Source organism: Monopterus albus, unplaced genomic scaffold (genome assembly GCF_001952655.1).
Source record: "Monopterus albus unplaced genomic scaffold, M_albus_1.0 scaffold64.1, whole genome shotgun sequence".
In the NCBI taxonomy this organism is placed as follows: domain Eukaryota; kingdom Metazoa; phylum Chordata; class Actinopteri; order Synbranchiformes; family Synbranchidae; genus Monopterus; species Monopterus albus.
Window position 1 is genome coordinate 188,871 of NW_018127944.1, and position 14,258 is coordinate 203,128.

A 14,258-nucleotide genomic window follows, 5' to 3' on the forward strand; every position below is an offset into this window, starting at 1 on the left:
AAAGCTGGAAAGTTTATCTAAGAGGAAGGAGATTTTTTTTCTGATCATGTTCACACACACACACACACACTCAGAGTGCCCACTTTATATTTAACACACCGACCATATAACTGTGATTTCTGCAATAAAAACCTGCATGTAATCTAGAATGCGATCAATTTCCTCCATTCACTAGAACTGAATGTCATAATTGTCGTCTCCACAGCAGTTTGTGCATGTGCCAAAATGGTGTAAACCTGTTTCTCCTTGTGGTGTTTCTTTGTTTAGTCTACTGTAGTGATTTTTTTTTGCCAGTGTAGACATGATTTATCATGGGCACACTGGTCAGTGTTGGAGTGGTCAGAATTTATAGTAGTGTCCTCAGCAGAACCAAAAGCAGCCTGCACTTCAGATACAATAGGGTCTAACAAAATACAGTATATGTTATTAACTAAGATGGTGGCAATGAGTTTCTATAAAACTGTATATTTTTGGAAGGTTTTATTTGATTCTTGAAGAGTGACAGGCAAGCAAGAAAAAAAAGGAAGCAGTTTTTGTGTTTTTCCTGAGTGAAATCAGCTGCCAGGGGTAACTCACGCTGGGAAAAGGCCTTCTGTGTGTTAGCTAGAAGTCACATAGAGAGCTGTCACTTCCTATTAATATCAAACACAAGTTCACTCTAGCAAAAACATCAAGAGTCATAAAAGGACAGAAACTGCAGACCAAAACCATTTTTGTACCAGGCATTTTAACATGGGAGTCTATGGGGACTGACTCCGTATTGGTGATGGCTTCAAGCGGCCATTCCAGGAGCTGCAAGCTTTGGCACATCTACATTAGCTTCATTTCTCAGCCTCAGAGGTTGCCGCCTGGGTTTGACCTAATGTTACCACAATAGGCTTGTCAGTGACTCTGGCTGCTCGTGCTAACAGTTGTTTTTCCCCCCCCCAAGATAATTGTGAAGCTTGTTTAATGTCCCCAACCTCTTTCTTACCCATTGCTATAGGGATGTCTGTCCAGTTCAGGGCACACTTCTGGGTGCAAATGCCCTCTTCATTTAGAACCACAGTTAGGTCATCTTGACCAACAGCCACCTTCCCATCAGCCAATGGGGCAACCAGAGGCTCCAACTGTTTTCCAGTGGGGAAGAGCTCCTTGATGGAGCCACGGCCATCCATCTGGTTGACAGAGATAGTACGAGTGAGTCAGGAGAAAAAGAATGCAATAATATCTTATCTCAGCAACATGAACTTTTTGTGCAAAGTCAATATCAGAGTGCTTCAGACAAACAAAAAACAACACAGTAAAGAAAAACTAATCAGGAATACTAAGCATGAGATAATGTTTAACATATATACATAAATTCAAGGAAAAAACTGACAGGAACAAGTTACCTAACAGCCTGCTTTAAAGTGTGCTATCAGAACAATTTAATATTTTAGTGTGATGTCTGTGCAGATTCTCAGTCATCCAGGTCATAGTAGGCTGAAAAAAAAAAACTTAGAAAAAAATCAAATGGACTAGGTTTCTAGGTCGAAGACATTTCACCTCTCATCCAAGAGGCTAATAACTGATGAAACCAAGCTGACTATTGGTAGTCACTGCTCTTCACCAACCTTTTACAGCCTTCTTTAAAGTCTACAAGTGATGAATGGTTCATATTCAAAACACAGACCATAGCTAGAGAAATACTTTTACAGATAAGTAAAGCTGAATGAAAAAAAGCTTCTTTCCTGTAGCACGTACCCGAATTAGGTAATAGTCTCGTTTGAAACCAACACATATGGAGTTTTCACACCAAGCCATGGACTTTGGAATATCTGGTGCACCAAAGTCCCCCTGACGACAAAAAAAAAACATTAAAGATGATTAAAGATGTCAAAGAACTGGAAAAGTCACATTTCATATATGCTATTTTACCTGCAGCTCATGGAACTCTCTGTCCTTCCAGTAATACAGCTGAAGTTTTTTTTTTACTGCGACACACATTCTCAATGTTTCCTCTCCTGAGCTGGTTTTCTGAGGACAACGGAGACAAAATATACAATTTGTGTCTTCAAATCAGGGAAAATAAGAGTATAATACAATGAAGTGGAAATGACAGGAAAAAGTTTTGTTATGACTGTCTTCTGTCTTGGATATAATAACTGTGCCAAAATACAGTCTTATGCAAAAGTTTAGGCACCCCTTGATAAATAACAGATTTTGGTGATTTTTTATTTGAACAGATATTAACACAGTTTCTCTTGGAAATGGAAAAAATGCACAATATTTTCAGCAAACAGTGATGCATAGTTACTTCTTATGCCATAAATTGAACAAAAATAAAAAATAAAAACATTATTATGGCATGGTGCAAATGTTTGGGCACCCTACACAATCAGTACTTAGTAACACCTCCTCTGGCAGATATCACAGCTTGCAAACGCTTTTCATAGCCAGCTAAAAGTCTTTCAATTCTTGTACTTGGGATCTTCTCCCATTCTTCCTTGCAAAATATTGTGCATTTTTTCCATTTCCAAGAGAAACTGTGTTAACATCTGTTCAAATAAAAAATCACCAAAATCTGTTATTTATCAAGGGGTGCCTAAACTTTTGCATAAGACTGTATGTTAAAGGGAATTATAGCAGCATTTTATTGTTGTATCTTTTTAAGCTTACAATTTTCCTGTTTCCAAGGAGTCCAGTGGTTCCATTCATTTCAGTGCAGTAAAAAGACACACCAACAAAGACGTAATCCATAACAACGGACAGTTTTCTGAACTTTTTATTTTTGTCAAAGACACGCTGGTAAATTCTAAAATTGGGGCCAATTTAAAAAGGATGTCAGAGTGTTCATGTGCTGGTGGGAAGTAACAGCATGTGAGATTTGAAAATCATTGCCAGTGTTGATATTACATGAGGAAGAGCAATGAAACTGATATGCACTGGAAGTTCACATGTAGAACTGTACCCACTTTATGTCTATGAGCTCACAACTTATTTCAGTTAATGCTGGTAGTAATTTGAGTCTTCTAGAAATGCAAAAACACTTGATATGGCTGCAACCATCCAGGGTCTCTTAACTGACCTGCAGGTCACATGCAAAAATTGTTGCTCCTTTGGCTTTGGACACCACAGTGATCTGCTGGAAGGTCAGGAGGTCATGGACGTGGATGTTGTTCTCTACAGACAGAATCAAAGAGACTTTTGGACATGTCCTAACGATGATGATAAATACTATGCTGTGTGATTTTAGTTTCACGGCAGCAAAGGTTTAACAATACACAGATTATTTACAAAACTTGATTGTTAAAGTGAAGGTCCCAAAAATGGTTGTGAATAACATTACCCAGAGTCAAGAATTACCTTTTACATGCAAAGAAAAACAAAAATAGAAAGTGTCAGTAAGAAAAACTTACCCAAAAGACTAACAAGAATTTTGTACTGTGAAACAACATATAGCTGTGGAAAGAGTAGAAAACACAATAAAAGGAGGCTCAAACTGATCAAATCCAAGCTTAAGCAGGTATTTATGTGGATGTTAAAATACACCAGAGCTCAGTTGTTGAACCAGCTTTCCCTGGGACCACCACCACCATTTGAAAGAATGTTAAGATTACAAATTCAGTTTTAAACCATCACATCAACCATCTCTGGTATTCCAAGCTGGCATGAGGATGAACATTCCTAGATTCAGTACGAGAGAGAGTTGGCCACTGACAATATTAGACAGTACTATTATTAGTAATAATAAAAGAGAAATACAGCATGTAGTCCTAAACATCTGTAAGTATTTGAGTTGTGGCTTTCCTCTCCAGACTTCTCCAGATTTTTTGAGTTATGTAGTCTGCGGTTTGGGTGGCATACTGGTGCAGTGGTTAGCACTGTCAACTCACAGCAAGAAGGTTATTGGTTCAAACCTCAAGGCCGACCAAGGCCTTTCTGTGAGGAGTTTGCATGTTCTCCCTGTGCCTAAGTGATGCTCAGATTAGGTTAACTGGTGACTCTAAATTGCTCATAGGTGTGAATGAGAGTGGTTTTCTATTTCTATGTGTCAGCCCTGTGATAGACTGGGTACACCCCGCCTCTCACCTAATATTTGCTACAGCACCCCACGATCCTCTACAGGATACTTGGTATAGATAATGAATGGACAGACAGTCTGTGGTTATCATAAAATTCAGCCTTATCTACCTGCTGTATCTTCTTTGAGAAATTCTTATTGGATTTCTCCAAGGTCACCTCAAACCGGTTGGTGCCTAAAGGGAAGAGAGACATGTTCCTCAAAAATGACTGCAAATACACAAAGGATCAATTGCATCCCATATCCTCTTGACTTTATTTTTACCTGGATCTTTTTTTATTCGGTAAAGCAGGAGATGCCCTGGCTTTGTTCCCACAAGCAGGCAGTCCTCTGTCAGAGGAGAAACTCTAGTCAGTGACCAATCAAAGGATGCTGTCAGTCATTTCAGACATATGACATATTAGACCCAGTGGGCACTGGATCCCTTTCCCCTGTTACTAATCCTGCCTTGTTTCTAGACATGTGGAACACCTGAGACTACAGGCCAATAAACGCCCAAAACGACCACTTCAGTGTCAAACAACAGTTATGGGATAGTGGCTATGACACGCATAAGGTGTCAACATCTTACCCCAGGCCGCAAGACAGTCAATCTGAAGAGGAAGCTTCTCCAAAATAGGCACTGGTTCATACGCGTCGTGCATCTTGAAGCAATACTGATGATTCGATTACAGACCTTTGTGATGGATTAATCTCACACGAAGTTGACCCCTGCCCGACAACAGCTCGCTGATGAATCTATCAGGGTGGTAGGCTTTTATGTTTTGCCATTAACCGAGTGAGCAGTTCAGTGTTTCGTCAGGCAATGAGGAAATCTGGTCTGGTTCGCTTGTCAACTATACTTGTCAGCTATCTCGCCAACCAAAACAACAGCCGTTAGCCGTTAGCCTGCTAGCTTAGAAGTTAGCAAGCAACGGCCACTGTTCCTACACGGTTCCATCTCACTCCATGCCAAATGAAACCCGAACATATGCAGTCAGTTCATTTCTTTTCAACAATGATAAACTTAACCTTTAGTTGACCTAATGCAGACACTTAACAAAGCAGAACTTTCCGTAGCGGTTAGTTGTCGCTAGCTTACTGCTAGTTCCTCAGCTGTGTTGACTACTGCGGAGGGCTTGACAGGCACGTGACTCGAATCAAGGGCAGTCACGAGGAACACATTAAAGGCGCAGTAATAATGTAATCATAGTGAAATGATGTAATTCTCGCGAGAATTTAAGATACACTCGATGGGTTTGTACAGTTTTTAGTGTAAAGTAATTATGTACATTTACTCAATTACCGCGTCTGATTATTTAAGGGCACTTTTTCTTTGCCTACTGGACATTTGGCTGATTCAGATTACTAAGACAAAATACAATCAACTAAATTATAATTCATATATTCACATACTTTTACTGAAGTAACCAGTTGCTGTGCAATACAAATTTATGTAAACCTTTGATTTGATTTGGACAAAAACAGGCACAGCTGATGACATTCTCTTTTGTTTTTTTAACATGTATGCACTGATGGATGTTTTAGAAATCATTTTTAAATTGGGTAAGTCTCACACAAACTTACATGCAAGACATGTTTTAGAACCACACAGACAATTTAATAGCTGTTTTGAGGTCATACCAGGTAACATATGGAAATATGATGGAATATCAGCAGTGATGATATGGCCTACAATTATTAACAATAACATATCCTGCACACAAATGTATACAGAAATATTTTTGCACCAAAATATTGCCTACAACAAGCATGACAAAATCAAAAACCTATGTAAATTACATTTAAGACCTTTTAATATTTTCTAATCCTTTTTTTGAGGAAACTATATTCAGTGTTTTTTCAGAAGTTACAAGACCTGCAGATACCCCTTTTAGTTTTTGGGTAATGTTATGCTGCATTGTTTTTATCAATTTAATGTTGCACCTCAGCTTTTGTAATATGCATCATAAATGAACACAAAACAGACATTCTAACCATATTTCAATATAAAGTTTATTTGTAGGACATACACATAAAGCCATACAATATTATCAGCTTCACATTACACCACAGACTTGCAATCAAAACCTGGGCATTAGTCCTGTTTGAAATAAAATATTCTTAAGACATAAAAAGATTTATATATATAAAAACAAATTAAGGAATTTTGAATATCCATCCATACTGCAGTAGATTGCACAATAGTGATATACAGTAGTTCTGCCAGAATAGGATGTGAACAGGATAGGCTCAAAAATATCTGTATTTGTGGTGAAATAAGTATTTAGAGTATTTTTTAACTACTGTTTGCTATTGAATATAGGTGAGGATCTAAACAAAACAGTCAGTGAAGAGGGAGTGTAAAAGGAGTGAGAATGTTAGGCTCACACCACATCAGTAAGGTTTATCCATGGATCCTGTGATTGAGTAGCTAAAACAAATGTTTTCACTTTGGTGATTACAGCATGAAATGGACACTGCTGTTATGTAAAAAGCTACAAAATGTTTCTCTTTATGAAAATAAACATCCTTAATTTTTGATTCATGACTACTTATATGTTTGAACACTAGAAAACAAAATAAGGGCTGTATATCATCCTCACTCACCAAGGAACATGCAGTCCTTCATTTCAACCACTAAAAGCTTGAAAACCACCAACATTAGTCACTTGAACTGTTCTGTGCAAAGAACACGCAAGAAGAAATCTGGTGTGGGTCTAAAAAATGGACTGAGATCATTGTTTACAATATTACAGTATACTTGGCTTTAAAGAAATTTCTTGACAAACAGGATCATTACATTCTCCCAGGCCAAAAGACAGTGTGTTCCAGTTAAAACAAGATATAGAGCATGGCAAATCTGATATGCTTCAAGTACTTAATATTCACTTGGTGCAACTGTGTTTACATACAGTAACAGTGGCAAACAGCCAGACAACAAAGTGTTAGCTGTGTCTTAACAGTAAGACACACACTTTTGTTGGCACAGCTACAATAAATAAGAAATCTTCACTGGTTAGGTAAAAGCCTTAAAAGATTGTTTCTTAGTGTCCTGGCTAAATCGTTAATCATACCACAGAGTATGATAATTAGCTCATTTAAATATTAAATGTACATCTTCATGTGAACTATTAAATATGTTAACACAATAAAACACATGCTGAAAACAGCCATTTTTAACATTTAGTTTCTGGCATAACCCATCAGCTCAGGATGACCGTCATATGTCAGACCCTGTGCTGGCTTCAATATAATCTTTTCATACGCCCAATAACTTAGTGTTTTCAGGATGTGTTTTCACTTCCATTCGTACCATCAGCCGATATCTTGGCTGTGACGACTAACAAGCATCATGACCTAAACAGATTCCAAATTCATTCCTACAAATCTTATGCAATTTGAAGTGAGACAGGAAATGTATCCCAGATGTTTTCATCTTCGCCTCAGTGCTCAAGAAGTCATACATCCTAGAATTTTTATAAATATTAAATTCTGCACAAGGGCACTGTGTAAAATGCCCCGTTTCTCCTTGACTTTGGCCAAGTTTGTGTCAGTGAAGAAACATTTGAAACAAATTAAATATGTATTAAAGTGCTCTGCTGTGTAATTCCTTCAGTTTCACCACGGTCCCTGAATGCTGGTCTAGACGTCAACAGCCAATCCATCCAACTCGGGCCTGCACATTACCACATAATAGTAATAATAAAACTCATGTTTCTTTGAGCTTATTGTGTACACATTACCTATGAAATTAAATTTTTAAAAATGTAGTATCTAGAGAGTACTGTTGCTTTTGCCCATCACATCACTCAGAATGCATTCATTACAGCCTCAGTCAAATTGTTTTCCTTTCATTCTCACATCATCTACATCTCCTTGGATTGATCTCTACTCCATTTTGGATCGCTCCATCTTGGTTTTCAAGATTTCCTGGAAAAAGTGAACACTGATTAATGTAAGCACAGCAGCGTGACTGTGGAATGACAGCACAGTAAGTGTCAATAGCAGGAGCAATTGAAAAGACACAAACGTGACTGAAATCCTTAGACTAGCAGGGGGAAGTAAAAGGAGCAGTTACCTCTTCCTCATCTAGCATCACAGGCAAAGTTCTGTACAGAGAGAGAAAAGCAGTCAGATCAGAGCAAGAAGCAGTAAACATGTTCGCACAGTGCAGTAGCTTGCTTCAAAGTGTTGCTATTTGAGTACTACCCGTGTATCTGTCTAGTCTGAGATGCCCTTGACCAGGTACTCTAAACTACATTTAATAGTCACATTAAGGCCCTAAGAAGAACTGCATTTTATCATCTTAAACACTGAGACTCAGGTTTTATGTCCAGAGATGATGCAGACTTGCTCATGCTTTCATCACCAACAGACTGGACTATAAAGTAAAGTATAAAAAGTATAAAGTACTTAATGTTGGTTTATAAATCTCTTAATGATCTGACACTAAAATATATCTCTGGCCTCCTTAAAATATGCCAACCAGAGCCCTTAGATCTGCTGAACATTAGCAGCTGACTGAAATCCGGGTCAGGGCTAAAAGGAGAGAAGTGGCACTCAGCTATTACGCCGCACACAGGTGAAACAAACTCCCCACAGAGCTAAAACAAGTCCAATAGTTAGCCACATTTAAGGCTAAACTCAAAACACTGCTGTTCTCTCATGCTTTTGAGTAAATCTAGTTCTGTACTTTTGTTTTTTTTACTTGTATTTTAACTTTTGTATTTTATATTATGGTTTTACCTTGTGTGATATGTGTGACTATCTCATTCTGTTTTACTTTGTAAAGCACATTGCAATGTGAGACCATTAGGGAGAATTTAAATATATTTTATACTTACACATCAGCAACAGTTGTAGGAATGTTCTCTTCAACCCATTTTAGGTCTTCATCCTGGCAAAGTTTAGAAATACAACATAATGTATGAAAAAACAATTCATGGGTAAAACAAGAGAGATGATGGCAGGAGACGGTCAACACACCTCTTTACTCAACAGCTTCACTGAGCCATTAGTGTCAGGCTTTGAGCCTCTCATCTTCATCCCCGCTGGAAGGAAAATAAGTCAAATGAGATCACAGAAAGATTCCTCATCTAATAATATGACTATATATATTTTTATATATGTATAATATCATATGGTTACTACATTTCTGAATCTGTTCTCCACATGTCTGCATGAACAGATTTTTGGGTCATGGCTGTGAGCAGACCTAGATTATTTGGAGACAGGTGGATTTATCACAGAGCACAAAACTAATTAGAAGCTTTGCAGTTGTAGCACAAATATACTGGAAAACATTGCTGGCACTTTCACAGAGGTCCATTAGAGAACATAAAAGAAATGATGGTAATTAAGACTCCATTAGAAAACACTGACTTAAGCGTTTCCACATTTAGGGCTGATGTGAAAAACACAAAAAACATTTTTATCCCTGCAGCTTTTGTGGGCCTGTGATCTACACTACATGATTGGAGATGTACTGTAGATCACAAAGCATCCAGTCAGTTGATCTGAAACAAAGCACACTCGGCTGCTACAGCACAGGATTTAGATACTGACAATGTATCCAAGAGTCAGTCTAAACAATATTCCTCCGGTTGTCAGGGCATCTGATCTGTACTAATACAACAGATTCCATCTGTCACTGTGCGATGCAGATATTTTTAACAGCTCTATTGTCCTACCAAAAGCTTCATTCAGCATGGGCTCCTTGGCCTCCTCCTCTTCATCGTCTTCATCAATCAGAGGGGAATGGGAGAACCTGAGGAAACAGAACAGAGACTGGGGTCCAACAACTAGGAACCTTGTCAAACATGCATTTGAATAGATGTTTCCGCAGTCAACCCCAGCTCAGTTTCGAGTCTGACCTCTGGCTGTTAGCGGAAGGCCGCAGCAGCACCATGATCACCAGCAAAATGGTGGAGAACAGGAGGCGCCAGAAAGCATCATCTACCCACAAGTCCCTCCAACCCTGTGGAAAGGACAGAAACAGAACACAGTAAACATAGAGATGGATGTTATCAAGTTCACCTTTCAAATAAAACAAGAAACAGAAACCTCACGAGAACAGCAGCAACACAACGCAACACTCAATCAGTAACAGAAAACACACTGACCGTCTGGCAGTCTACCAGCTTAAAGACTTTGGTGGTCCAGATGATGAATATAATGGAAGCTGTGGACACAAAGTAAACACTGGTCTCAATATGATGTCTGTAAACAATATGCAAATACTCAGAAACAGCACATGAACTCTCACCAGTGAAGGCAGAATTAGTAACTGAACAAATGTTAACTTAGCCAGAGAGTTGAAAAACTAATGTATTTACATACTTATGTAATACTGGAGGTGCATACTTGTACTGCACAAGAGAAATACACTCGCTCTGTTGCTGAGACATAGTACAGTAGTGTATGTAGCATGGATTACCGTTACTTCCTCCAGCATCATATCCTTCTATCAAAGCCCCCACAAGTAAACAGATATTTCCCAAAATGTTGACCTTTCCCCTTAAACCACAACGTTCACTAGTGTACCTGCAGTATACACAGAGTACTCCTAAAACATGCAACATCTCATTTTCTGGTGCTGATATTGTTTGTGATCTTAACAGCTGTTTCTGAACTACAGTGCAGCGCTGATGTTTTTTACCCTACAGCAGCTGTAACCAGAGGCAGTATACTGTACAGCTGTAACTTACCGACAACAGAAAAGACGAGAGTGTTGGTGAAGTGCCGATACAAAGAAAGCTTCACCACATTTCTGCGGAGCTTCAACAGACGAGTAGTTTGAGAAAGACTGATGAAAATGTAGATGAAAGTTAAGAAGAACATAATGTATATACATTTGAATAAGCATAATAAAAAGGTCCTGAAAAGGCAAATCCTGGCTGACGGAGTAAAGGATATCCACCACATGACACAGGAGTCAGTAAGAGAGAGGCTGAGATTAGCCACCAGGGCAACTTTCCCATAGAAACCCTGAAGACAGAAGACAGGAGTCAGACTTTGTGATGCTTAGGCAAAGGGCAGCAGTGTGGATGGAAAAAAAAACTGTGTGTGTACACGAACATGACTAAGTGAAAGAAATCACAGGTTTTTTTAAACAAGTTAAACTTGTGTAAAGATCTGCTGAAGATTTTGAGCTGCCTCCTGACAAAACATCTGTCTGCTCATCACTCCAGGAACTCGATTCTCCTTACCATCTCTCTTACCTTATGCTTGTTTGTATAACTAGTTTTCCATGACTTGTTCTGCAGTGTCCTTGACTGCTTTCAGAAGTCACTCTTGGATCAAATTTGTCATTCTTTATTCATCACTTCTCTGCCTCTCAGAGACCGAATCCCTGCATAACCTCTCTATTGTCTCCTTCACTCAGATCAAATTTATTTACACACAGCGCCTTGAAAGCTGTGCTAGGCAAGATTTTTATGTAAAAATACACCAGCACTATCAGTTTAAATCAGCCTGAGGCGGCAACAACAGATAATGTCCAATCTGCAGTAGTTGAAATGCAGTGGGTTCATTGTATTTGCCTGGATGAAATTCATCTGTGGCCACAGGAAATGAATAAACGGTCCCCTAGACAGCAGTGAGGGGGTGTGCCTCACAGAGAAAGCAAGACCCGATGTTAAATCCTTTCCCTCTTTCACCCACTTGGTGTACTGCAATGTTAGTGCCAATTCCACACCTCATTTAGATTCTCTCCACACGCTTGAGGGTTTCATAGGAAGCAATACAGCATTTAAATCCACTGTTAGTGTTTTTAATTTATCTTATCAACCTCAGTTTTACTGTTCAGTCTTTAGTTAATGAAAATTCAAACTAAATGTTTCCTACTGTCCCTGCTTAAAATAAAAGCATTAAACTGGTAAAACACGGTGTGACTTTTCACACAGCTGCACAGTGACTGTTCTTCAAAAATGGTCATTTCCAGCATTTTCTGACAGTGACAGTTTTAAATACTCCATGGAGTAACAGTCAGGAGCTGTCAGACCAGTTACACATGACAACCTCCAACTTCCAGGGAAGGTATCCACCCCCTTTTACTCGCTCCATATACGGCATGAAATCAAATCATGGCATGATGGGAAAGGCCCAATATTAACTGACATCTTTATTAAAACAATGTATTTAATTGGCTGCACTGCTAACAGATACACCAGCTGTTTCTCTGTCATATTTCTGTCAATTGTAGTAGTACACATGGTGCTTATTAGCAGTTGTCACTTACACCTGTCACTCTCAGCACACCCTCCACACAGGAGAAGAGCAGGTAGAAAAGCCCCACAGCCACCAGTCGGTTCACTGTGGTGCCCAACCTAGGCCTAAAGAAGAGGGAGGAAAAACACTGATATTGAGCTAAAATGTAATCACAACATAATGTGCGCCAAAGGATCAGTTTTAAACTAGTAAACTTACTTGACTATGCCATAGCCAAGGCTGACAATGAGGACCAAAATTCGAGCTAGAGATCTTTTGAGTGCAGAGAGCAGCTCAGCAAAAATCACAGCACCTTGAACTGTTAAGAGCAAAACAAACAAAACTGTAACAGACTGAAATGAAAACAAAAACAAAAAAATCCAAGCCACAAACAACGAAAAACATAAAGTTGACCAACCGTAATCTCCTCTGTAACGGATGCTCTGGTATTCGGAGTAGAACACGGCTTTTTCCAGCATGCCGAGGATGATGACGGCGCCGATCCAGAACTGGATCCGCAGCAGATCCCTCCAGTAGCAGGCGCACCAGAAGAGCCAGAGAGCCCCGAACAGCACGTACACAATGCACATGACCATGAAGAACTGTATTGGACAGAAAAGCCAAATTTATGTGCGTTTGCCTCTAATGTGCTGCAGTCCTTATCATGCAAGTTACTGTACAAACATTTCCAAATTTTTAAGCCCTCCTTTTATAGAAATTATGGTACATACTATCATCAGGGGCCAGTCTGCTGGGGAGGAGTAGTCATGTGGCCCCTTCATTTCCACTTTCACTAGGTAAAAACAAAATTTGGAAGTCACTTCTCCTTCAAATGTGTCAGTTTTTTAAATCAAAGTTTTTATATTTCTTTAATCTCCTCTTCTTCAATTTCCTGTTGAGTAAATACAGATGTCAAAGCTCTCAAGGGGAAAAAATAATGTCTCTCACTAGTAAAGGCAAAGTTGAGCTGCTCGGCTCTGATGTCGTCATCCTCAATTCCTCTGAACAACGGCTGCACCTTCACTATGAACAGATAGGGACTGTCCTTCCAGGCTTTGGCCACTGCACTGATGCCCTGCAAGTAGATGTGTGTGAGCCAAGAACCCGATGGAGTAGGCAACTGTAAATAAGTCATTTCCATTAAAAGGTAATTAATTGCATGTCTTACTGGCTTCTCATGCCACCAAACGCTCTGATTTGATGGGTCGCTCTAAACAGAACACAGAGCACAATGTTAAAGTGAACAGACAACACACACATTTAAAAAGCAATGCTTCATAGAGTGCTGTGATTTGGTAGAGTGAAATAAAGGCAGGGTAAAAGACACACCCAAATATCTAAAATAGTTCTTGGATATTATGGTCAGTGACTCACCTGTGGGCTAGTGAGGGGCAGATATGGGTTGAAGTCAGCATAATACACCTAGGTGAGACGACAGAGTGAAGAAATACATATACTGTAACTGTCTGAAAGATAAACAAGTGCAGTACAAACAAAATGTATAAGACCAAGATGTTAGATGTGAGATAACTACTGCACTAAACAGTGAGCTTAACTCTGTGTGCACAGTGATGACTAACTGTGCAATCTTGTGTTTATGTATTCACCACTGTAAGACAAACCTTTGGCAAGAAGAGGGAAGAGCAGTTGTCGAAGTACATGTAGCCCTGACTGTAGAAGCCCTTCCAGTCGTCTTTCAGCATGTGATCCATACCAAACATATTCATGGCTTTATTGTCCTGCAAAGGAGGAAAGGGGGAAGCAAGACAATGCAGCCTGTTAATTCTCCTACACTATTACAATATTTTAAAGAAAAGTTTGGAGGTATGCGTAATCTTACCTTATATTTGATTTGATTTGATTTTGATTTATTTATTCTTTCAAGCATGTAAAGACAGTTGATATATCAACACACATATCCAACAAATGTTAATCCAACATCAATGTGCTTATACCTAGTACATGCTTGAATGGAGTAGGAAGAAGTCAGACTTATCCAGTCCTACCCCATGACATCATCTTA

At 39.1% G+C, this 14,258-nt stretch overlaps 2 protein-coding genes across 3 annotated transcripts in view; both read right to left on the reverse strand.

Annotated features, from left to right (window-relative positions):
- vps39 (VPS39 subunit of HOPS complex) overlaps positions 1-5,192 on the reverse strand; it is a 20,411-nt gene extending 15,219 nt beyond the window's left edge. For both annotated transcript variants that reach the window (XM_020604188.1, XM_020604187.1), the window contains exons 1-8: positions 4,617-5,192; positions 4,310-4,375; positions 4,156-4,220; positions 3,381-3,423; positions 3,050-3,144; positions 1,900-1,998; positions 1,726-1,818; positions 974-1,157 (exon numbers count right to left, since the gene is read on the reverse strand). In XM_020604188.1, the coding sequence (XP_020459844.1) occupies positions 974-1,157; positions 1,726-1,818; positions 1,900-1,998; positions 3,050-3,144; positions 3,381-3,423; positions 4,156-4,220; positions 4,310-4,375; positions 4,617-4,689 (718 nt within the window). In that variant the 5' untranslated portion in view covers positions 4,690-5,192. The remainder of the gene's footprint in view (positions 1-973; positions 1,158-1,725; positions 1,819-1,899; positions 1,999-3,049; positions 3,145-3,380; positions 3,424-4,155; positions 4,221-4,309; positions 4,376-4,616) is intronic.
- An 857-nt stretch (positions 5,193-6,049) lies between these two features.
- The window catches only part of LOC109962448 (transmembrane protein 87A), a 13,077-nt gene continuing 4,868 nt past the window's right edge, over positions 6,050-14,258 (reverse strand). The window contains exons 4-20 of the mRNA XM_020604158.1: positions 13,858-13,974; positions 13,610-13,657; positions 13,404-13,445; positions 13,184-13,310; positions 12,967-13,028; positions 12,654-12,837; positions 12,455-12,554; positions 12,267-12,360; positions 10,943-11,014; positions 10,735-10,843; positions 10,150-10,208; positions 9,901-10,004; positions 9,718-9,794; positions 9,014-9,078; positions 8,872-8,924; positions 8,106-8,136; positions 6,050-7,957 (exon numbers count right to left, since the gene is read on the reverse strand). Of these exons, the coding sequence (XP_020459814.1) occupies positions 7,916-7,957; positions 8,106-8,136; positions 8,872-8,924; positions 9,014-9,078; positions 9,718-9,794; positions 9,901-10,004; positions 10,150-10,208; positions 10,735-10,843; positions 10,943-11,014; positions 12,267-12,360; positions 12,455-12,554; positions 12,654-12,837; positions 12,967-13,028; positions 13,184-13,310; positions 13,404-13,445; positions 13,610-13,657; positions 13,858-13,974 (1,386 nt within the window). The 3' untranslated portion in view covers positions 6,050-7,915. The remainder of the gene's footprint in view (positions 7,958-8,105; positions 8,137-8,871; positions 8,925-9,013; positions 9,079-9,717; positions 9,795-9,900; positions 10,005-10,149; positions 10,209-10,734; positions 10,844-10,942; positions 11,015-12,266; positions 12,361-12,454; positions 12,555-12,653; positions 12,838-12,966; positions 13,029-13,183; positions 13,311-13,403; positions 13,446-13,609; positions 13,658-13,857; positions 13,975-14,258) is intronic.